Genomic DNA, 24,987 nt, shown 5'->3' with positions numbered 1-24,987 from the left:
CTACACTGGCAGGCAGATTCTTTACCACTAGCACCACCTGGGAAGCCCTGTATAATGCTAAGCACATTAAATCTTGATTAAATAAATCAACAAGTGGTTTGAGAGATAAGAAAATAAGTTGAGCTGGAAATCAATGTAGTATTTTTAGAGCTAGTTATGCTACTGGCATTTTGGAACAGCTATTACAACTTTAATAAACCAGAAAGTTTGACTTCTCCTATTTTTGTATGCCTGAGGATTTATCATTTCTCATTCTTTTTGAGTCAACTGAAAGCTAAAAATTTATCAACTATCTCCCCAAATAAAATTAGAACAATTCAAAAGGTGGATAGTATCTACCCATCTTGCACAGTGTTTTACCAGTATATCGAACACCACTATGATCATCTCTCTAAACAAACTTCTTTATTTTTTTATCCTATTTCCTTAAGTTTATATTAACTATTATAAACTCAGAAACACAAGTTTCTGTGTCCAAAAGACAAGTCCAAAGTAAGTTTTGCTACAGAACCGAAGCAAAAATTCTAGTATCTAGATTCAGCAGGAAATTAATCATTCCTATTCAAAACTAAACCAAACAAAACAGTTTTTATATCTAATATGTTCTTCTTTTACAGTCAGTGAATGTTTCTGAGGCACTATGTAAACATCTCAAAATTTTTATACCACCTAATCTTCAGACCTATTCTGACTTTGTCTTAGAGAGTCAGTTTTGCTTTTTCATTTAACTTTTATAAAACTAGAGCCTCACCAACCTTCTCAGCAAACAGGAAAATATACTTCCAGGCAAGATTTTCTGGTATATTTGTGTCTTGGCCAAGTACATAGGGGCATGTCTCTAGTATTAGTTTTAACAATACACAGGCTATAATGTCTATAATGTCTTGTAATCTTGTTCAAGTTGGTAATTTGACATGACGAAAAACAGAAGAGGGAAAACAGTGATAGAGAAAAAAAAATAAAATAGCATAATACAAAGTAAAACAAGGGTATTCTCAAGTTGAGGAGTCAGTGTAGTAAAGAAGAGATATTACTCGATGTATGTAGCCAATTCATTTCTATCTAAGGACAATTATCAAAGCCACATTTAGTATTTTTTTAATATAAAGTAACATTTAAATTTGATGTTTTCAAAACTGAGGGCAATAATAAATATGCCTTTTTTATATTTACCAAAGTCTTCTTGAAAAGGAAGTAGACTGTTTAAAATATTACTTACATATCTTTATAACCTCTTCATAAGGGAGGAAAGTGAAGGAAAAACACAATAAATAGTTAAATCACAAATGAAGGATAATGTATACTACTAGTAGAAAAGTGAAAAAAATATTTGATTATATCACAAGACTTGCTATCTCAAAACTAATTTCAATATAAAATAAATGTTCTATTAATAAGGGAAAAACTAGAAAAAAGAGAAAGCTGCAATTAATTTTAAAATATTTTCTAAAATAATCCTCATCAATTGTTGATCTTTAACTTCTAAAGATCCACAGAATGGAAGTTATTCTTACTGTATTATAAGAAACCTACCCACTATTTATTTTTGTAAGCAGCTAACCACACATGTTCCTTGTCTTTTCATTTAAAAGACTTTTCTCCCTAAAGCTCAAGAAGACTTCAATGTGTGTGGGTCCTCTTTCTTAGTTTAGTAAGAGGTCATTTCACCATCAATCTCACTTCGGAAACTACAAACACTTTACACTGTGTTGTATTTTAAAATTTTGGAGTAATTCTGTAATTACACTTCAAGTGATTTTACTTCTGATTTTACCTTCCAAGAATCAGCCATCCTCCCAGACTTCCCCATGCCCCAGATGGCTGAAGCACAATTCTAAGGCCAGTCTAGCATTAATGAAAATATTTTATCAGATACTTCTTAAAAACATTCCAATACTTAAGTCTTTGAGACAGCCAAGCAAACCGAACTACATTACCTCTTTATCTTTTAGTCCCAGGAGCAATACTTCTTCCATAAGGGTGAGGCGGATATCCTTAGAGTCTCCAATGTCCTCATTGTCTTGATTTCGGTCTTGATTCACGTTTTCCTCACTTTCTACCTTCTTTTCAGAATTCTTTCCCACTTCAGTACGACGGGCCCGGTGAGTTAAGGTGGTCATTCTCACCTGTTTCTGGAGAGGGTGATGAAAAAATATATGTATGCTTGTGTAAATAAACATCTAGATATTAATGCATGCATACTAAAAATGTAAGAAATATTAACAAACTTAAATGAGAAAGGAAGGAAGGAGTAACGACCAGAAAAAATTAGGTAGATAACACAGTATCTTTTCCAAAGTATAACAAGTTGAACTGCACTGGAAGCACTGACAAGAAATCAAATCAGTAATTCTAAAGACCAGGAGAAATGATATTGTTTTTTAAGCCTGCTGATTTCTTGTGCATAACCTATAACCTAGGAGAGAATTTCCATTATTGTGATTCCTTTCACAAAATGGATTCTCCACAAGTTAAATAATATGGAACAGCAAAAAAATGTGAGCATCTGGCTCCAAAGAGCATACAGTAATTTATATATAATTTCTAAAAATATTCAATGATGCATTATAAACCACAAAAATTAGTAAAAAAAAAAATTAAGAAAAACTAAATAGAAATACATGTTCTAATACTTCCTTCCCAAACTCAAATGATTCATTTCATGCAACCACTTTGGAGATCATCAGTCTAGAGAATAACACTCAGAATATCATGTATAGCATTTCCATATAGCTAAAAACTTTCATCTCTATTCCTAATCATCTTGCAAATACATAAACAGGTGACAACAAAAAGTACTGGCAAGAGAATGTTAAAAGATTAGCAAATTCTTTTTCAATTACAAAAAAAATCAGCCTTTTTATATCATGCACTACAGGTTGTTTTTTTTTTTTTTTTTTGCCTTTTCATACTGTTCATGGAGTTCATTTGGCCACCTGATGTGAAGAGCTGACTCACTGGAAAAGACCCTGATGGTGGGAAAGATTGAGGGCAAGAGGAGAAGGGGCCACAGAGGATGAGATGGTTGGATGGCATCACCGACTCAACAGACATGAGTTTGAGCAAACTCTGGGAGATGGTGAAGGGCAGGGAATTGTGGTGTGATGCAGTTCATGGGATCACAAAGAGCCCAAAGAGTTGGACACGACTGAGTGACTGACAACAGCCATTTTAAAAACCTACAGTCAAAAAAATTCCACTATTATGTGTGATAAAGTTTAAAATTAGCATACTTTACATTAACCTAAATGCCAGTTCTTAAGGTAAAGTACAGTAAGTATTTTAAACCAGCAATTATTGAAAAGAATAGCTTTTTCAAGGTCAAAAGAGCACATTCAAGAGCCTCTGTGACTGGATCTCATTCTATCTTCTAGCAATATTTCCCATTACTCCAAAGGTACTGTTAAGGCATTTCACAAACAGGTCATGCCTTTCTTTGTAGAGGATGGAGTCTCTCCCCCTTCCCTTCCTCTCTAAATTCTACTCATTCTTTGAAGTCTTACTGAGGACCCACTGTAAAGCCTTCAGGGAAATCTGCTTTTCCATTACCCGGTGTCCCATGGCTAGGTCTCTCTCTCAGCTGTACTTTCAAACAACTTTATTTATACTTACTTCCTTTAAAGTATTTGTTATAGTCTTTCTTTTGGTATGGCTGCCTCTAAACTGTAAACTTCTTGAGGGCAGGGATATTGTCTTCTTGGGTTTTTATATTCTCCATAGCAAATAGCACAAATGTCTTTACGTTGTAACTGCTCGACAAATATACACTGATTAAAATGAATACTCAGAAATGCATGAGAATATTTAAAAGATAAATAAAGTGACTTACAAAAGATTCTTTGTTCAAGGCTGTATTTCAAATAATTCTTGGTGGGAGGCAGGCGTAAGAGTGAAAAAAGAGAACCATGAAATAAATGCTTACGGGCACTAACCCTATCTGGCACTGTGAATAGGGTTTATTTTCTAATCCAAGAAACTTAGTATCTTCGGGGCAAAAAAAAAAAAAAAAAAGGAGTGGGGATTTTCTTCGACGAATTAATCACCCCTGGACATTTACTAGTTAAAAAGCCTATTAAAAAACAAACAAACAAAACCGATGGCCCCAAAATTAAATATAAACCTCCTTCTCTCCATAAAGTAAAATATTTGGAGGGATTTTTTTGGACGTTATATGTATTTCCCCCGTTGCTTACCTGACGTTACTCCTGGGTTACAGCCAAACGCAGGTTGCAGCTTGCGCTCTATTTTATGGGGACATTTGTCCCCACCCCCACCCCCTACCCCCGTCCTGCTAGGTGAAAAACTTCTCAGCCACGCAGAGAGAACAAACTTCCTGATGATTCGATGCAGAGAAGGAATAACACATCAGCTTCCTCAGGATCACTAGGCAACCTACCTTGGTGTTTCTTCATTGGACCAATCAGGAACCTCCAAGGTTGAGTTCAGCCAATTAGAGCTTGTGAAGGGAGGCTCTCCCCCCAGCTATTGTGTTGCGCTCCAGACAAACACGACCAAAAGGAGGCAGGTTTGGGTTTAACCTGACAGCTGGTCAATCCAATGAAAGAACCTTGGTAGCGAGAGGAAAGAGGGCTGCGATCCCCACCCCCATTAAACCGGCCAATCAAAGCGTTTAGTGAGCTATCACCAGCTTCCGATCTACAAAGGTTTTTGTTGGGCAATCTCAGTGTAGCAGGTGTGTTCTGTAGCAGTGTATACTGGGACAATTAGGTGAGATGAGTTGGGATCCAATAAAGCTAAGAATACATAAACATTTTAAAATTGGTTGTTTTCGACAATTGGCTTATCCCTAACTTTCCTGTCCCAGAAAAACCTGATCTGGGTCAGTTTGTGGAGGGTTATTTGGTTTACATTAAACAGGATAGGCACATTTCTACCACAGCATTCATACTAACATTTTCCATTACTGTTTCTTACTGGCAAGTTCATGGATAATGTATATTTTTTTAGAATATGGCTGCTGAAAATGCAAGAGGCAAACAGACCAAGTTTTAAGCCTTCCTTTTCTAGAGCACAGGAAATACTAAAGTCTAGAACCAGGTCCCAGGTTTCTCACTGAAGGCACAATATCTTTCACATTACCACCTAAAAGTTCTAGGAAGTGTGCTCAACTCTTGAAAGAAATACCTACCAAAATGATTTCAAAATTAGTGCCTAAACATTTTCTATTTAAATAAAAATTAGAAGCCATGAAAGAGTCTAGACGCTGAACAATATTTTATTTATGCTGCCCAAAATGCTAGATTTTAAAATCATTTTGTCTTGTAAAAATTATTAAAAAAGGTAAAACACCAATTTTAAATTGTACATTATATATTATCATGTTAATACACTGTATCAAAGTACTGAAGACATTTGTTTTAATAAGACAATTAACAAATACAGCCAGTTAAACTATAGTTTTAACAGGTAAAAAGTGAATTTCTAGAAAAGTTTAATACAAAAATAAACATTATTTACTTCAAAAAATGGCTTTTAGAGGGCCTTAAAAAATTAATGTGTTGAAAGGAAGTGTCTGCCAAAACGGGAGATACATTGAAAGGATAATTAATAGAATTATGACACCGGTACTTCTGTTTTTATACAAAAGTTCTCTTGAATTTGTCTCAGATAAGATTAAGGATCACAATATGATAGTCAGTTAAGGATTCATTTTAGTGTGCTGACTGCTTAAGACCATATATAAGTTTTCAGAGGTAGGACAAACACACCTTAAAATAGCAATATAGCGACCTTTAGTTTAAATGTTGTGAAGAACTCTGCAAACATGCAGGAAAAAAATGTTTTATATACGCTCCTCCGGTTCACTAAACTTTCTTCTTTTTGGCACTGACTCCTGACTAGAAGAATCAAAGGGATGAAGGACCTGTCAAGAGAAAACAATTACTAAGAATACTTCCCAGTTTAAATATCTTTAATTTTAGAGGTTTTTTTATGTCTGAGTTTGCTTCTTCCCTTTCTTCCTTCCTTCATCCATTCCTTCCTTTTCTTACTTTTAAAATTTTGTTATTTATATCTCCTGATGGCTGCTGAATACAGTCTTGCAAAGTATAAGGTTTTCATTAGGGATGTTGGAGTACTTAGAAGATTTGATATTATGTCCTCAAAATAGTAGAACTTCCCTGGTAGCTCAGTTGGTAAAAAATCTGTCCCCAGTGCAGGCAACTGCCTTCAATGCAAGAGATCTGGGTTTGATCCCTGGGTTGGGAAGATCCTCTGGAGAGGAAATGGGAACCCACTCCAGTATTCTTGCCTGAGAAATCCCACAGACAGAGGGACAGAGGAGCCTGGCAGGCTACAGTCCATGGGGTTGCAAAGGGTTGGACATGAGTTAGCAACTAAACCACCATCTCAAAACAGTAAAATATTTTGAGGGGAGTGAGAAGAGTTGGACACAACTGAGCGACTGAACTGAATAATACTCAAAATTCTGGTTGAAAACATATTTATCTCAGAAATGACAAATACATTATCTGATTTGCTAAAATAAGGTTCCAAATATAATACAACTTGTTATAGAATTTAGGTCAGGAAAATTTTCTAAGGTACTAAGAGGAGATGCTATATTTTTAGAGAACATGTGGATTTAGTAACTTGTTTCTACTTCAGTTTTAATCTGTAGAAAGCTCAGATCAAATCTGTGGCCCAATTTTAATTCTACATAAATAAAATGGCCTGAGTATTCTTGTACTCTCATTTTTTTTCTTATTATATTCATATTTTTCCTGATGTTGATTTTACTTTATACATTTCTCCAACTGTTTCAAATCAATCATGGAATAAGACAGTAAATGTTTACATGGGAAAATTAATAAAACAATGTACCACATTTTATTTTAAAATCACCCAATTTTTTAGAATCAAATATATTTAAACAAGATCTGAAAACTAGAGCTTTGAGGTATATCCGAAGATATCATATTTATCATTAATTTAATCTACAGCAATATTCTGATACTTGCCATTTCATTCAATCTATATATTACTATAAGACTTACTGTTTTCCCAGATTCAAGCTGAGTTCTCTTCCGATTTTCCTTAGATTTTACTTGTTGATTTCCATTAGCCTCCACAAAGATAGAATAATTACCAATTGGTTATTTCTCAAAGAACAATCAGCATGATTGTTCAACCACAGGCAACTATATGCAGTTTTTTAAAAAAAAACTTTACTGAGATATAATTCGGATACATAAAATTCATCCATTCAAAATACACAAACTTCAGTGATTTTAAGTATATTCACAGAGTTATGCAACCATCACCACTGTCGATTTTAGAGCACTTTCATCCTCTAAAAGGCTTCCCAAGTGGCACTAGTGGTAAAAAAAAATCTGCCTGATGATGCAGGAGACACAAAAGACCTGAATTTGATCCCTTAGTTGGGAAGATCCCCTGGAGTAGGAAATGACAACCCACTTCAGTATTCTCACCTGGAAAACTTCATGAACAGAGGACCCTGGCGAGCTACAGTTCATGAAGCCCCAAAGAGTTGGACTGAGCACACAATATATCCTCTAAAAAGAAATCCTGTACTCTTACAGCTATCACTCCACTATTCCCTCATTCTTCCCCTAGCATTAAGACTTTGTCTCTACAGAAATCCTTATTTTGGACTTTCATATAAATGGAACCATATAATACTTTTGCATGTGTGTGTGTGTATGACTGGTTTCTTTCACTGAGCATAATGTTTTCAGGGTTCATCCAAGTTGTAGTATGGACTGATACTTCATTCCTTTTTATGCCTGAATAATAATAGTCTACTGTATGGATATGCCACATTTGTTTATCCATTCATCTGTTAAGAACATTTAGGGGTTTCCCCCCATCTTTTGGCTATTGTGAATAATGCTACATATACAGTTTTTAAAATGAATATTAGATGATGACAAGTTATTAGTTTTCATAGTATTATCCCCCAAAAGTACATATTTATTTTCTGATGCTTGAAATGTACTTTTCAATAACTTCCTTACTATATATATTAAGTATCTTCACTTCCTGCCTGTTTCTAACCATAATTCAGTCACTATTGACAAAATGAGGAGTACTTCGGTGGAGTAAAGGATAGTAAAGGATACTTATTTTAAATAGAAGCTGCCTAGAAAGAACATTTTGCTGCTGGAGGTAGTAATTTTTGGAATTATTTTATTTCTTGCTTGCCAGTTCTAACTTTCCGTCAAGAATGTGGGGAAAAAAGGACACCTAAAAATGGCACTATCATCAGTGGTGTTCTGGTAAATGTTTAACAACCAGTTCTCTGGGAGAAATAAATCCTGAGTTAAGGCATGGCCAACAGACTGGAAAAGGTCAGTTTTCATTCCAATTCCAAAGAAGGGCAATGCCAAAGAATGTTCAAACTACTGTACAATGCTTCATTTCACATGCTAGCAAGGTAATGTTCAAAATCCTTCAACTAGGCTTCAACAATACACGAACCAAGAACTTTCAGAGGCACAAGCTGGATTCAGAAAAGGCAGAGGAACCAGAGATCAAATTGCCAACATCCCCTGGATCATAGAAAAAGCAAGGGAATTTCAGAAAAACATCTACTTCTGCTTCACTGACTACACCAAAGCCTTTGACTGTGTGGATCACAACAAACTATGGAGAACTCTTCAAGAGAAGGGGGAGAAACCTTGTGAGAAACCTGTATGCAGGTCAAGAAGCAACAGTTAGAACTGGACATGAAACAATGGACTGCTTCAAAATTGGGAAAGGAGTATGTTAAGGCTATATATTGTTACCTGGCTTATTTAACTTATATGTAGAGTACATCATGTGAAATGCTGGGATGAATGAAGCCAAGTTGGAATCAAGATTGCTGGAAGAAATATCAACAACCTCATGATACCACCCTAGCACATGATACCACCCTAATGGCAGAAAGCAAAGAGGAACTAGAGGGCCTCTTGATGAAGATGAAAAAGGAGAGTGAAAAGGCTGACTTAAAAGTCAACATTCAAAAAACTAATATCACGGCATCCAGTCCCATCACTTCAAGGCAAATAGATGGGAAAAAATGAAACAGTGACAGATTTTTTTTCTTGGACTCCAAAATCACTGCAGACGGTGACGGCAGCCATGAAATCAAAAGACACTTGCTCCTAGGAAGAAAAGCTACGTCCAACCTAGACAGCATGACATCACTTTACCGACAAAGGTCTGTCTAGTTAAAGCTATGGTTTTTCCAGTAGTCAGGTATGGATGTGAGAGTTGGACCATAAAGAAGGCTGAGCACTGAAGACTTGATGCTTTCGAACTGTGGTGCTGGGGAAGATTCTTGCGAGTCCCTTGGACAGTAAGGAGATCAAACTAGTCAATCCTAAAGAAAATCAACCCTGAATATTCATTGGAAGGACTGATGCTGAAGCTGAAGCTCCAATACTTTGGCCACCTGAAATGAAGAGCCAACTCGTTGGAAAAGATCCCAATGCTGAGAAAGACTGAAGGCATGAGAAGAAGGCAATGACAGAGGATGAGATGGTTGGATGGCATCAACGACTCAATGGACATGAGTTTAGCAAACTCTGGGAGATGGTGAAGGACAGGGAAGCCTGGCATGCCACAATCCATGGGGTTGCAAAGAGTCAGATACGACTGTGCTACTGAACAACAACGATGCTGTGAATACTTTCATTATGTCCAGTTTCAAGCTAGGTAGGAAAAACATGATGTCACTGAATGAAGAGGGGGAAAGAAACCCTCCAGCATACCAGTGTTGTGCCATTTGTTTCCTAACTTTGGATATCTTTTTTTTTTTTTGCTGAGCTGTACAGCCTGTGGGATCTAGTTACCTGACCAGGGACTGAACCTGTGCCCCTGCAGCAAAAGCATGGAGTAATAACCACCAGACTGCAGGGAATTCCCTGACATAATAGCTCATATATTTTATAGAATGCTTTTTATTCACCTTTGAACTTTGGAGAATAACTTAAAAGACCTAAAATAAAATATAAACCTCATTTGCATACGTGCTAAGTTGTCTCAGTTGTGTCCTACTCTTTGTGACTCTATGGACCACAGTCCGCCAGGCTCCCCTGTTCATGGGATCCTCTAGGCAAGAATACTGGAGTGGGTTGCCACTTCCCACTCCAGGGGATCTTCCCAACCCAAGGACGGAACTCGGGTTCTCTTGCGTCTCCTGCACTGGCAAATGGGTTCTTTACCACTAGTGTCACCTGGGAAGCCCAAATCTCTATTTAGTACAACTCATATAAAAAACTAAAATAAAGCAGTGGTGTTTTTTCCTTAACATATGAGACTCCCTTTATGTAAGATATGTATGTATATATATTTTAATGTATAATTATTTTTAATGTCTTATTAATAAGACAACCCACTCACAAGATAGAACATGGAAACGAACACTTTAGCATTCCTGGAAATTTCCTGGGAGTCTGGGAATAGAGGAGGTAGTGTCACTATCCTGAGGCAGTTTGGAGGATAGTGTCACTTCTGAAAGCTCCTCTGCATTTCCCTCTCCACTGCACCTTCAGTGAAATTAACCATTCTTTCCTTTGTGTCTCTGTAGCCTATTCTGACTGTTATCATAGTGTTATATCACTGCTTGTTTACCTCAAATTACTAAACTTTAAGCTAAGAGCATATTATATTTCCAGTACCTAGTAAAGTCACACATATTAATAGTATGTGCTTACTAAATTACTCCAATAAATGAATAAAAGCAAAATAAACTCAACTACAGGGAAAATTACAAGGTTAGAATGAAATCAAATCTAAAGAGATGCCGTTACCATTTTATTCTGAAAAATTTTTCCACTTCTTGTTTTGCTTTCAGACACATCAAGCTCAGATGTTTTACTGACTAACTGCTCAACCTAGAAAAGAAAATAATTACATGAAACCACTAAAACAATACAAGAGAAGATTTTCATAATAATGGGGGTCAAAAACTTAATCACATAAAATTTACGGTCTTGCTATTTTGAGTTAATTAAAGTCCATAATTTTGTGTTGATTCTTACTGTCATAAAAAGTACAAAGGTAAAGATACTGAAACTGACTCTGTACACTGTACACTGACCATTCACTGAATTGAGAAAGATCGGAATTATCACTAGATACCACTCTTTCAGAAGATAAGAACTTCAGCCCACACCCACTGGAGAAGGGCTGTGCAGAAGAAGGTAGGCAATCATCAGCCCCATTATTTTCAGGTTGATTTTTTCTAAATGTTATTTCAGGATTTTACTATATATAGAAAACAAAATTAAACATGTTCTGCTCCAAGGCAACAAAAATGTATTATATACTCCATTTGCAAATACAAAGGGTGGTTGAGTTAAATTAATAATTGCTTAAGATTCTATTTACCTCTGAAATTCTGAGATTCTTTGAACAGTATTTAGGTTTATTACTAAACAAATGAAACAATAATACACTCAAAACTTTTCAACATATAATTACCAAATTTTGTTAGTAAGCATTCTTAATAACTAATTTTCTTCTAAAATACCTAGAATATAAGAAAATCTGAGAGATAACCAGATAAGCATATAAGAACCTGTCTTTTGAAAAAATTCAAGTTAAAAATGAGATAGAACTGTGAAGTTTATACCTGAGAATGAGAAATTGAAAAATCTGGACTTCCTTTAGATTTCATTTCATCTTCCTCACAAATGAAACCTGCTTCTGTTAAAAAAAGAAATAAATAAAAGAGTTAAAATGGTATAAAATTGAATTGGAAGTGAATTAATTTACATTTTCATTAACTTCTCACCTCTACGTACAGAACAGCCAGGGTTTTTTTCCTGCTCTTCCATTTTAGTTTCGGTGTCAAACTCATCCTACATAATTACATGAAGGAAAAAAATGGACACATTCCAAAAAGAAATTAAAGCAACTGGGTAGTATTTATTAACAAGCTTGTTTTACATGAAGGTTAAATATAACATAACATTACAATTACTTCACACTTTCTGAAAATAAAGTGGTCTTGTACTTATTATAAGGCAGCTTATTTATCCAAAGTATAAAATCCTATTTTTCTTTACTTTTCAAGATTGCTTTAAGGTAGATAGTAAAAATATACAACTTTCTGAAAAATGTATGATGATTCTAAGAACCCCAGATCTTACTATTGTTTGAGAGCACTGAATTAGACATGGTGACGCAATAAGCTACAACTTCCGTAGCTCTGAAATTCCTATATAGATACTTGTATAAACTCTGAACCCTCTTCAGGGAGTTGGGAAAGGATAAGCACAGTTATGGTATGACAGAAATAGCAAAGGTTTGATGTCTACTTTATAATTATTATTCCCCTTGTGACATACGTCAAAGAGCTTTAAATATTTTAAAGAATGCTTCATAAATCCCAGCCATATTTGTTTATAAAGCAAGAGTGGCATTTAGGTTTTAGGAAGACGATTCCTTCTTGACTGAACTGGTTGAAAATTGAGTTTTCTATTTGCAAGGATTTGGCTACAGAGCCTAAAACAGAATAGTTAGTCCCTATCATAAGAACTGTGATCATAATTTAGAATAAAATAAGAGAAAATCACAAAGGTGAGATTAAAGAACAAACATAAAAATGATGAAAGATTTTCTGGGAATGAGGCTATAATTTAAAAAAAAAGCTTTTTTAAATACTTCATCCATCTATTCAACCAATATTGAGAATACATTCTGTAACTCTAAATGCTAGGTACAAAAGAAATACAAAGCTGAATAAGACACTTTTCCTGACTTCCAGGAACTTCCAAGCTCTTTCAGGACACTGATTTTCAGGCCCTGAAGAAATTCAACCACAGGCTTACATGAGCACTTAACAGGGGTGTTGAAGAAAAGATTCCAGCATTAGTCTGGGGGACTGGAGTCACTCACTGCTTTTCTTTTTTTGAACCCAGACCCGATAGTGACAGTGCCAAGTCCTAACCACGGGACCACCAGGGGATTCCATGGTTTTCAAATTATGCTCCAGACAAAGGGGTTTTCTTAAGAGTCCATCATGAGGGTAGATGAGATGGTGAATGGCTGGGCCTCCAGGACCATTCCCTACTTCATTCACAATAGTTGTGCTTTTAAATTTCTGAGAATAATATTCTTCGCACCCACATGAAAAGTTTTAAAACCACAAGCCTAAACCTTCTTTATGGTACCTTTCAAACTTGAGTTTATGGTGATAATAAGTATTTATAGCTACTGAAGTACTCAGAATTGAATAAAACATTCATTACTCTTTAAGTATACTTACACTTATATAATGCTCCTGGTCATCTTCTAAATCATCTTTGTCCGTAAGAATTTTTTGAAGTGGTGTTTTTAATTGTTTTGGTGATAATATACCTGAACCAATATTTTCCATTCGTTCCCTCTCAGTGGTCACTTTTACTTTGAAGGTGTGAAAAGGTGTTGGGACTTCTCCCACATTTAAGTACATAGGCTCTCCTTCAAATATCACTCCTTCACAATCACCATCCTTAAAACCAGGAGGCTGGTAATCTGGGGGTGTAACTGCAGAAAAGTAAGTATAAACTATGCTGTTCATGAAATTGAATAAAATATATTAATTTTTATTATTATAGAATATACTGCATATTAAAGAAGTTTTAAATAGTATAGAAGGACATACAATAATAAGTAAAATGCAGTCTCCTACTATCTCCAAGTTCCTATTTTATTCCTTAAAGGTAAACTTTTTTCCTTACACTTGACTAGCTATGTGACTTGAGGAAACTATTCGTCATTCTTGATTCAGTTTCCTCATCTGTCAAGAGGGGAAAATACTCGTACCGACCTCCTAGGGTCACTGTGGTATTGAAGTCTATAAAATGACCAGAACAGAACTGACACAGAGGAAGTATTCAGTAAATGTTAGTTATTATTGTTGATGCTTTGTGTTCTTCTAGAAGATACTATGCATGTTATATATATATATACATATATTCTTAAAAAACAAATGAAGTCGTATTCTTCTGTACCTAGCTGCTTTTAACATCACTTTTAAATTTGCTTTAATATTTTTTGGATAACAATTTATCAGCACATTCTTTTAAACAGCTTGCACAGCATTCTATTATATAGATGCACTATAATTTATTTACTCAATCCTTCAATAAAGAACATTCAAGGTTAAATTTCCAGTTTGTTTCCAGTTTAACAAATGCAACAATGCATAAACATATAACCTTGATATTTGTCTACATATATTCCCAAGATACTTTTCTAGCTGCAGAATTTCAGGATTAAAAAGAATTTAATATTTTAAAGAGAATTTTAAATTTTTATATTGCCAAATAGTCCTCTTAAAATGTTATATGGCACATTAATGGTTACATTCCATCAAGAGTATATAAAAAGTGCTTGCTTCCCCCCACATCCCTGCCAATAATGATTTTTTAAGTTGTATGATCTGGAAAGTGAAAACTGGTTATCTCATTGCTTCATTTCTTCAGTTACGAATGAAGCTGAGCTTCAAATGGACATGTTCTTATCACTGGAGAAGTGTACGATTTTTTCAAATACCAACATGAAATATAAATTTTATAATTAAAATATTATATATATATAAATTTACGTGCCTAAAACTATTTGGGATGGAAACCAAGTGTTTCATTAATAAGAAAATATACAGGTACCAACTAAAACAGGATGATCTGGAAATAGTACCTTCATCGTAGTAAAAAAGTTTCATGGTCAAACAAACATCATTAGGTAAAGGTCCCAGATTTTGCATTAGAATATAAATCTTGCGAATGAGAAGAATACTTGCTTTCTTGGTATCAGCAGATGACATATTAGGTTCGTTGCTTTGGTTTTTACTAGAAGAGAATCACATAGTTTCTTTTATGACATCCATGGCTTCTAATAACGTAACTTCATGTTTTACTACTTAAGATTCTTATTCCTATTAATGTATCAAGTTGTTAAAAGTTACAATTTCATGTGTTTAATACATTATAAAAATTTAATATCATTATTATTATAATTCTAAACTAATTTACATATATTCATACACATTTTATGTAAGATGTTTTTAAAGGAAACAAATGATGAATTTTATTGTATTTCTAATCACGTGAGCATACAATAGATTTCCTACTCTTTGGCTCTGTTTCACAATTAAAATATATACAATTATCCACAAAATTCTGGCTTGCAGCCACTCCAAACATATTTTGTATCCTTGATAGTACATTAGGGATGTTAGAGAATTTCAGAATTATTTCTGAAGTTTAGCTATACAGTATTATTATGAATAAATGGTAATCTGCAATATGAAGAGAAAACTATAGAATAATAATTACCTTGTGAAATCCATGACTGGTCCATTACTGGTGTACTTGAATTTAAATTGGTAACATTCTGAAATTGTCTAAAATAGAAAATATCATAGTTATGAATCTGATATATAATACTAGTGGCTATCACGATAGTGTGATCACTCACCTAGAGGCAGACATCCTGGAATGTGAAGTCAAGTGGGCCTTAGAAAGCATCACTACGAACAAAGCTAGTGGAGGTGATGGAATTCCAGTTGAGCTATTTCAAATCCTGGAAGATGATGCTGTGAAAGTGCTGCACTCAAGATGCCAGCAAATTTGGAAAACTCAGCAGTGGCCACAGGACTGGAAAAGGTCAGTTTTCATTCCAATCCCAAAGAAAGCTCAAACTACTGCACAACTGCACTCATCTCACACACTAGTAAAGTAATGCTCAAAATTCTCCAAGCCAGGCTTCAGCAATACGTGAACCATGAACTTCCAGATGTTCAAGCTGGTTTTAGAAAAGGCAGAGGAACCAGAGATCAAATTGCCAACATCTGCTGGATCATTAAAACAGCAAGAGAGTTCCAGAGAAACATCTATTTCTGTTTTATTGACTATGCCAAAGCCTTTGACTGTGTGGATCACAACAAACTGTGGAAAATTCTGAAAGAGATGGGAATACCAGACCACCTGAGCTACCTCTTGAGAAACCTGTATGCAGGTCAGGAAGCAACAGTTAGAACTGGACATGGAAAAACAGACTGGTTCCAAATAGGAAAAGGAGTACATCAAGGCTGTATATTGTCACCCTGCTTATTTAACTTCTATGCAGAGTACATCATGAGAAACGCTGGACTGGAAGAAACTCAAGCTGGAATCAAGATTGCTGGGAGAAATATCAATAACTTCAGATACACAGATGACACCACCCTTATGGCAGAAAGTAAAGAAGAACTAAAGAGCTTCTTGATGAAAGTGAAAGAGGAGAATGAAAAAGTTGGCTTAAAACTCAACATTCAGAAAACCAGGATCATGGCATCTGGTCCCATCACTTCATGGCAGATAGATGGGGAAACAGTGGAAACAGTGGCTGACTTTATTTTTTGGGGCTCCAAAATCACTGCAGATGGTGACTGCAGCCATGAAATTAAAAGACACTTACTCCTTGGAAGGAAAGTTATGACCAACCTAGACAGCATATTAAAAAGCAGAGACATTACTTTGTCAACAAAGGTCCATCTAGTCAAGGCTATGGTTTTTCCAGTGGTCATGTATGGATGTGAGAGTTGGACTGTGAAGAAAGCTGAGCACCGATGAATTGATGCTTTTGAACTGTGGTGTTGGAGAAGACTCTTTAGAGTCCCTTGGACTGCAAGGAGATCCAACCAGTCCATCCTAAAGGAGATCAGTCCTGGGTGTTCATTGGAAGGACTGATGTTGAAGCTGAAACTCCAATACTTTGGTCACCTGATGTGAAGAGTTGACTCATTTGAAAAGACCCTGATGTTGGGAAAGTTTGAGGGCAGGAGGAGAAGGGGATGACAGAGGATGAGATGGCTGGATGGCATCACCGACTCAATGGACGTGGGTTTAGGTGGACTCCGGGAGTTGGTGATGGACAGGGTGGCCTGGTGTGCTGCAGTTCACGGGGTCACAAAGAGTCAGACACGACTGAGTGACTGGACTGAACTGAACTGGTGGTTAAGTAGCTATATATAGATTTTTTTTATGTCTCACCATTTAATAATTCTTTCTGTATGATAATCCATATTCATCCATTGAAACTTTCCGATCCTAAATAGTCAATTCCAGGCCCTTGGATTTGGGACTTCAGTGCCACTAAGATACCTATTCCCGACTCACTGCAATTTATGTTTTACATACCAGAGGGAAGGAACTCCTTAATAGGCTGGTAAGGGAGGTAGCACATCTTTTCCACTAACAGAATGGTTAAGCACAGGACTTAAATCCTTACTATATAGTAAGCAAAAGCATTACTACAAACAAAACTACTGGAGGTGATGAAATCCCAGCTGAGCTACTTCAAATCCTAAAAGATGCTGCTGCTAAAGTACTGCATTCAATATGCCAGCAAATTTGGAAAACTCAGCAGTGGCCACAGGCCTGGAAAAGATCAGTTTTCATTCCAATTCCAAAGAAAGGCAAAGCCAAAGAATGTTCGAACTTTTATACAGTTGCACTTACTTTACACACTAGCAAGTAATGTTCAAAATCCTTCAAGCTAGGCTTCAACAGTACATATACTGAGAACTTCCAGATGTACAAGCTGGATTTAGAAAAGGCAGAAAAGAATTTAGAAAAGGCTCCAGGTGCGTGGACTCTGAAGTTGTGCAGCACTGGCCTAGTAGTTCCAGGGCATATAGGATCCTCCTAACCCAGGGATCAAACCTGTGTCCCTTGCGTTGGCAGGTGGATTCCTAACCCCTGGATCAGCAGGGAAGTACACCCTTTTGTTTCTCTGGTTTTCCCTTTCACTTCTTATAACCCTTTCTTTAATTGTCAGATGAACAGGTACATGTGATTGGATTAGGGTTTACAGTTAAAAATCAAGGAGTAGTATCTTATTTTTCTAAAACTCAACTCCTTTTATAATTCTATAAAAAGAATACCATTAAAAATAAGAACGCTGTAAAAGATCAGAAGTCAGGAGATTTAGGTTATTTCTAATGGTTTGTATCTTTGTGGCCTTGAATTAGTCACACAATCTCCCTTGTAGTTAAGGGTGTTAATCTGTTTAAGGGTAACAATACAAGCCTTGTCTTAACTCAGAAGTCTTTATGAAGTTCAAATGTGAAAATATATGTGAAATTGCATTGACAAAAGCACAATTAAAGCATTAGAAACTATTATACTTTTACGTTACTTATAGATATTAGAGGCATTATGTTTCTTTACTAACTTATACATACCTGAGGGTCTTCTGGATTGGTGTACACCTATTCAAAAATAATTTACAACTGAGTTACTTAAGTTACATATAAGGAGAACTAAACTGGATATTTAGATTAAAATATTAAATGAATTCAGTAAAACAAAATACAGAACAACCCACCCCCCCACAACAAATATTACTTTTTTCTAATGAACAGATCAGTGGTTTGTATGATATAATAAATAGATGGTTTCAGCATTATTTAATTAAGCAAGGCTGAATTTAACAGTCTTTTATAAGGAACATACAATTTAAAAATACTTACAGCTAGAACAACCATCCTCAGCTGAAATATAACAAAGAACAAAAATCTTATTTTTATTCTATATTTTTGCATGATGGATCATAAGAATTATTTGTCCTATTTCAACATTTATTTCTAATAAAAATAATCTCACAAAAAACAAACTTCATTTGCTACAGGTAAAGCAGTATCTCAGATATCCTTCCTTATTCCCCCAAATATTTATTTCTAGTTATCTTATTGAAGGTCGAAATTTCTATCACTTACTTAAGCAAATGAGGCATTACTGCCAGTTACAAGGAAAATACATATTGTGAAATAACTCATTAAATCTTACCCAATATGAGAACTGGTTTTGAGAAAAACAGTTCAGGGCCCTGCTCATTGAGTAAAGGAAAGAGGCTTTGGGGCCTAACAGAATAGAGAATCACAGGAAATCATTCACTCTAGTAATCTGCCAAAATCCAAGTCGCCCTTAATTTGGATCTTTTCCTTATACTCCAGAACCAATCTATCAACAAATCCAATCAGTTCTGTCAGATATAACTGGAATCTTTTCATTTTTTTCCTTTGTCATCCTGGTCTATGTGTGTGTGTGCTCAGTTGCTTCAGCCATGTCTGACTCTGGGCAATCCTATGGACTGTAGCCTACCTGGCTCCTCTGTCCATGAGATTCTCCAGACAAGAATACAGGAGTGGGTTGCCACGCCCTCCTCCAGGGGATCTTCCTGACCCAAGGATTGAACCCGGGTCTCCTGTATTGCGGGACGATTCTTTACCACTGAGCCACCAGGGAAGCCCCATCCTGGTCTAAGACACCATTTTTTTTCATCAGTACTTCAGTAATGGATTAAGTGCTATTGACCTTAATTACAATCTTTTTCTCCTTTGATGGCATATTCTCTAAATAGCAAAGTGATTTTTCTTTTAATTTAAAATATAAATCTAATGATGATACATTTCTACTTAAATCTTTCAAATGGCTTTTACTGTACCTAAAATAAAGTCCAAGCTCTACCTACTCAGCCCTGAATGCTCTGGCCCTGTCTGTCTCCACAGGTTCGTCTCCTGCCACTCTCTTGCTCTGTTCATCACACTCCAATCATTCTGGCCTTCTTTTTATTCCTTGAACTGGCCAAATTCCCCTCCAACTCTTTGCATTTGTTGCTCTGTCAGGAATATTCTCCCAATATCAATGCCTAACTGGTTTCTTCTAATTCAAGTCTCAGCTTAAGTATCACCTCCTCAGAGAAGCTCTTCAGACTATCCAATCTAAAGTTACACCACTTCTCCATTTGCCACATTCTTTTTCTTAAAATGTTAATGGCATTTAACACAACTGGATGTTATCTAATCTCCTTATTTGACTGGCTGTTTTCCCATTGTAGGAGAGGCCCTCTTTGTCTTGTTGACCATTTTTACTTACCAGCTCCTATCTAGAATATATGGGCCTAGCACAGAACAGGCACTCATTTAATGAATACTAAAAACATAATGTCTTAATGAAGAAGGCTGGTGACCATGGATAAAATTTTATCTTTTTCATAATATTTTAGAGTTAGATTTGCTTTGTTGATATAAATGTAAGCTCAGTAAGTATACATAAAGCCTTGTCACAGTTTAACCTAGACTACATGTAAGTTTATTTTTAAATTCTCATAAAGAATTATTTATTACATTATTAGTATAAATATGATTTTAGAAGGCATGTGAAACTAATGAAAGAATTATTTCAAATGATGTTTTAATTCATTAAGTTTTTATAGGTTAATATATGTTATTAATGCAAATGGGGCTTCCTAGGTGGTGCTAGTGATAAAGAACCCACTTGCCAGTACAGGTGACATGAGAGATACAGGTTCAGTCCTTGGATAGGGAAGATCTCCTGGAGAAGGGTATGGCAAATGAGTGCTAATAATCAAAACTGGCTTGTCAAAATCTGTTAAGTAATAATTCTGTTAGCTTTAAATGAGTTGAATATTAATCTTTAAAATAGTCAAACTTTTAGCTTTGGGCTGGCCTACATCCAAGTTAGTTTAAATTAATCTTTTACTATATGGTAACTGCTTTACATTTGTAGACTATAAACTATGAAAAAAAAGAATAAAGAGATATTGACTTACGTATTTTTTGTGTAAAGCATCATAGCATCCTAACATCCTAAAAAATAATTAAGGATTCATTTTTAGACTGAATTCACTTCTAGAAAATAGTTCTTTTAATGTCTCATTATCTCACTACTAATACACAATTATTATTAATAATGAAGCTCCCTTATTTCTAGCTTAAACAATAAAACAAAACAATGTGGTAGAAATATAAAATGTCAATAGGGGATGAAAAAAGGAAGACAGAGGAACAAAAATAGGAAAATTAAGCCCGCTCACATGGAGCATGAAATAAAGAAAATTTTAATGCAAAAATCCAAAGATCTGCAGAAGTAGTATCCAGCATTAAAGGGGGAAATCACTAAAACTGGGTTAAACACTTAAATGTATACAAGGTACCAAAAAATATGATTTAAGAAAAATAATTTTCTTTCGTTATTTATTTTACTTACCACTTCACTAACTGGGTAGATCCTGGACAATTTTTATCTTCTCTCAGAATTTTGACACAAAGATCTAAATACAAAAATAAGGATATAGAGATATTTAAGATTAGTAAGCATCTAAAAACTTAAATGAAGATTATTTTCTTCAGTTGTGTATTACAGGTTTATTATTAATAGCAATGAACTTCCAAATGATTGATGTTAATAAAATTAAAGACAGGTTGCATGGAAACAAATCATCTTTTTATCCTTATTATAAAATAGCATCATAATTGCTTAGGATGCACGTTAGTGGATAGAAAAAAAATTTCCATTCTAAAAGATACAGAACACTTAGATATAATGGCACCCCACTCCAGTACTCGTGCCTGGAAAATCCCATGGACGGAGGAGCCTGGTAGGCTGCAGTCCATGGGGTCGCTGAGTTGGATACGACTGAGCGACTTCACTTTCACTTTTCACTTTCATGCATCGGAGAAGGAAATGGTAACCCACTCCAGTGTTCTTGCCTGGAGAATCCCAGGGACGGGGGAGCCTGGTGGGCTGCCGTCTATGGGGTCTCGCAGAGTTGGACATGACTAAAGCGACTTAGCAGCAGCAGCAGCCATTGTTATCTAAGAGTCTTAGAAAATTTGTTCTGGCCCCTTATCCCAATTAAATACTTGCAAAAAGCCAAGAAGTTAAAAGGCTATCAGACACAGCCCTGCAAGGAAGCAATTAGTAATACAGTGGAAAGGACTAAGATCAGTCAGTCTCATGTTTCATATGTGAAAAACAGGAATAGTATCTAACTCATAGGCCTATAATACGAACTAACAAGATATCACACATAACATGGTGCTTAACATATTGCCAACAAAGTTGGTGAACAACATAAGGTACACATTATGTGATAGATAGTAAATCACTATTACAGTATAAAAATGGCTGTATTACTTTCACTTCTTTAAAATAACACAAGAACATACACTACCACTGTAGGAGACTATAAGTAATAGGATGTTTTTACCTATTTATTTCATCATTATAAGAGTAATGTTAGGTGATATTATACTTGAGAGATTGAGGGGAAATTTTATGATTAAGTGCTCTCAAAGGTATTGAATATACTTAAAAAAATCACTTGTATGTCCACACAAAAATTTGTATGTAATTGCGGCATTATTTGAAAAGCCCAAAGTGGAAACAACCCAAATATTCATCAACTGGTAGTAGATAAATAAAATGTGGTATATTCATATAATGGAATATTATTCAGCAAAAAAAAAAGGTAGTAATCCAAGCTACAAAATGGATGAAACTTCAACACATTATGTCAAATGAAAGAAGCCAATTATAAAGACCACATATATTACATTATTTCATTTATTTATATGTCTAGAATAGGCAAATAAAGACATAAAAGACAGAAAGCAGATCGGTGGTTGCCTAGGACTGGAAATGGGGGAAATAGTGACTTAATGGGTATGGGGTTTCTTTTGAGGTGCTGAAATGCTTTAAAACTGACTGTGGTGAATATACCCAGAATCAATGAATTCTGCACTTTAAATCAATGAATTGTTAGATATGCAAATCGTATCTCAATACAGCTGCTATTATAAAAACAAAACCTTTAAGTAAAAAACTACCATTTTAGAGCAAGCCAAACTAAAAAATAACATGTTTAAAGAAAGTTTTTAAATAAACATTACGTTACCATCTAGATATCTTGTTCCATAAGCACATTCCGGAAATATTCCTCTCAAATATGTGATGCAGGATACTGAAACTGCTAGGAGCCTCTTCACTAACACTAAAGACTGCTGCTCAGTTGATATCTTATTAGGAAATATCAGTGCACTCTAAAATTCAATGGAAATAAAAAATTTTATTTAGCTTTACTAAAAATACAGTCTTCTTGAACTTAAAGTAGATCTATTTTTTTTGCATAAACATGGTACTTCTCCAAAATTATTAACCATGGTGGTTAGAATCCACAGAAAATCAGGACGGCTTCTACATTGTGAGGGTGTTTCCAGGGTGGCAGTCTAAAGGTAACAGGCAAAAACTGCTTAAATATCATTAGAAATCCCCTTGTAGGTTAACTGCATAACACATGGATAAATAGCACTGATTTTTCTATCTAATTTTTTCCTTCTTTTCTCTTTAGTTACTGACTGGCTTTAATACAGACAGGTAACTGTAATGCAAGATATGTGAAGAGATATATTTGTGGGGTATAAAAATTCATGTTCTAGGAGAGGGCTAATATTAGTGATAATTTCATCAAGGCAACATTATAGCATTCATTAATACCTAATGCAAGCTTAATTTGAAGCAGCAATTTAATGCAATGCATCAAGCATCCAATAAAATTCTCCATTAATTAAAATTAGTTTAGCAAATATCTTCATTTCTTAAAACATGGAGTTTACTGGCATCATTAAACTCTCAAAGGTTCAACTTTCTCATACATAAAAATACTTGATAATTCAAGAAACAATAAAATTAGCTAAATTAAAATATATTAAAATACAAGAAATCATACCATGGAAGTTCTCTGTAATTGTGCAGTAGCCATCTTCTGATATTTTAATTCAACCTTGTGACAGAAATACAAGCTTTAACTCCAGATCTTATTTTTATCTCTAATCTGGTTCACTACATGTAAAGTCAAAAGAGTTTTACGGGAATAAATAATGGGACTCTTTTTTTTATTTATAATCGTTGAAAACAGGTTCATTTTGCTATAAAATTAAGTAAACTGTTAATTTCAAGCCGCTTGACTAGCAAGCCTGACACAAAAAAGGGTTATTAAGAAAGCTCTTTAAAAGTCTTTTTTTTTTTTAAGGGATTATTAAGAAAGCGCTTTAAAAGAACGCTTTTTTTTCTTTATTTAAGCACAGTCTACTATTTTCTGAGAGGGCAATGGCACCCCACTCCAGTACTCTTGCCTGGAGAATCCCATGGATGGAGGAGCCTGGTGGGTTGCCGTCTATGGGGTCGCACAGAGTCGGACACGACTGAAGCGACTTAGCAGCAACTACTATTTTCTTCACTTCGCAGTATTCAAACATTGATAACACTGCACAGGTAGGTAATGAAAAACTGCCCCTGCCATCCTTTAAAATAATCTTTTAATTTTTGTTTTAAATTTGTAGTTTCAAAATGACCAAATCACGTAACATTCCTTCCCTGAATTTGAGCATGGCTCTGGATATAACATATTTTCCTACCCTGTGGAACCACCATAAAACAGCAATAAAACATATTTTTTGGACTGATTCAGATTTCTCATTTCTTTGATATAAGTTTTGAGGTGTGGTTTTTTTTTTTTTTTTGGTCCCAATTTCATTTTTCAGCAATAAAACAGATTTTTTGGACTGATTCAGATTTCTCATTTCTTTGATATAAGTTTTGAGGTGTGTTTTTTTTTTTTGGTCCCAATTTCATTTTTCTTAACCAGACAATTCATCTAGAAGAATTCACTTGCTGCTGCTGCTGCTTAGTCACGTCAGTCGTGTCCGACTCTGTGCGACCCCCACAGACGGCAGCCCACCAGGCTCCGCCATCCCTGGGATTCTCTAGGCAAGAACACTGGAGTGGGTTGCCATTTCCTTCTCCAGTGCATGAAAGTGAAACGTGAAAGTGAAGTCGCTCAGTCATGTCCGACTCAGCGACCCCATGGACTGAAGCCTACCAGGCTCCTCCATCCATGGGACTTTCCAGGCAAGAGTACTGGAGTGGGGTGCCATTGCCTTCTCCGAGAAGAATTCACAGAAGTGTCTATTTACCGTAACCATTTACATTTATCCTAATAAGGCCTGGACTGGATGCCAGAGTTCACCTAATCTCAAGAACCTCTGTGAAAAATAAGCAGGTATACATTTTCTCCCTCCCCTGAATGTTTCACCACTAAGATCTTAAGAAATTTAAAAGTATATGGGAAGTAACGGAGAAGACATTATAAAGCAAAAGAAGAAAAGAATGAAAACAAAAACGA

The 24,987-nt window shown here is 35.4% G+C and overlaps 2 protein-coding genes across 2 annotated transcripts in view; both read right to left on the bottom strand.

The window, feature by feature from the left end:
* Positions 1–4,394, bottom strand: part of GOLPH3L (golgi phosphoprotein 3 like) — a 50,449-nt gene extending 46,055 nt beyond the window's left edge. The window contains exons 1-2 of the mRNA XM_027534411.1: positions 4,194–4,394; positions 1,938–2,132 (exon numbers count right to left, since the gene is read on the bottom strand). Coding sequence (XP_027390212.1) covers positions 1,938–2,120 — 183 coding nt within the window. The 5' untranslated portion in view covers positions 2,121–2,132; positions 4,194–4,394. The remainder of the gene's footprint in view (positions 1–1,937; positions 2,133–4,193) is intronic.
* Positions 4,395–5,220: 826 nt separating this feature from the next.
* HORMAD1 (HORMA domain containing 1) lies at positions 5,221–23,798 on the bottom strand. The gene is made up of 14 exons (XM_027534398.1): positions 23,533–23,798; positions 22,702–22,846; positions 21,012–21,075; positions 20,575–20,611; positions 18,473–18,493; positions 18,185–18,211; positions 15,294–15,361; positions 14,656–14,807; positions 13,241–13,500; positions 11,765–11,831; positions 11,603–11,676; positions 10,779–10,862; positions 7,017–7,085; positions 5,221–5,884 (listed from the first exon to the last, which is right to left on the bottom strand). The coding sequence occupies exons 1-14, from the start codon at positions 23,563–23,565 to the stop codon at positions 5,804–5,806; spliced, it is 1,182 nt and encodes a 393-aa protein (XP_027390199.1). The 5' UTR covers positions 23,566–23,798; the 3' UTR covers positions 5,221–5,803.
* Between the last annotated feature and the right edge of the window lie 1,189 nt (positions 23,799–24,987).

Source organism: Bos indicus x Bos taurus, chromosome 3 (assembly GCF_003369695.1).
Source record: "Bos indicus x Bos taurus breed Angus x Brahman F1 hybrid chromosome 3, Bos_hybrid_MaternalHap_v2.0, whole genome shotgun sequence".
NCBI lineage: Eukaryota > Metazoa > Chordata > Mammalia > Artiodactyla > Bovidae > Bos > Bos indicus x Bos taurus.
Note: the sequence above shows the minus strand (reverse complement) of the source record. Positions and strands in the feature narration are given on the sequence as shown.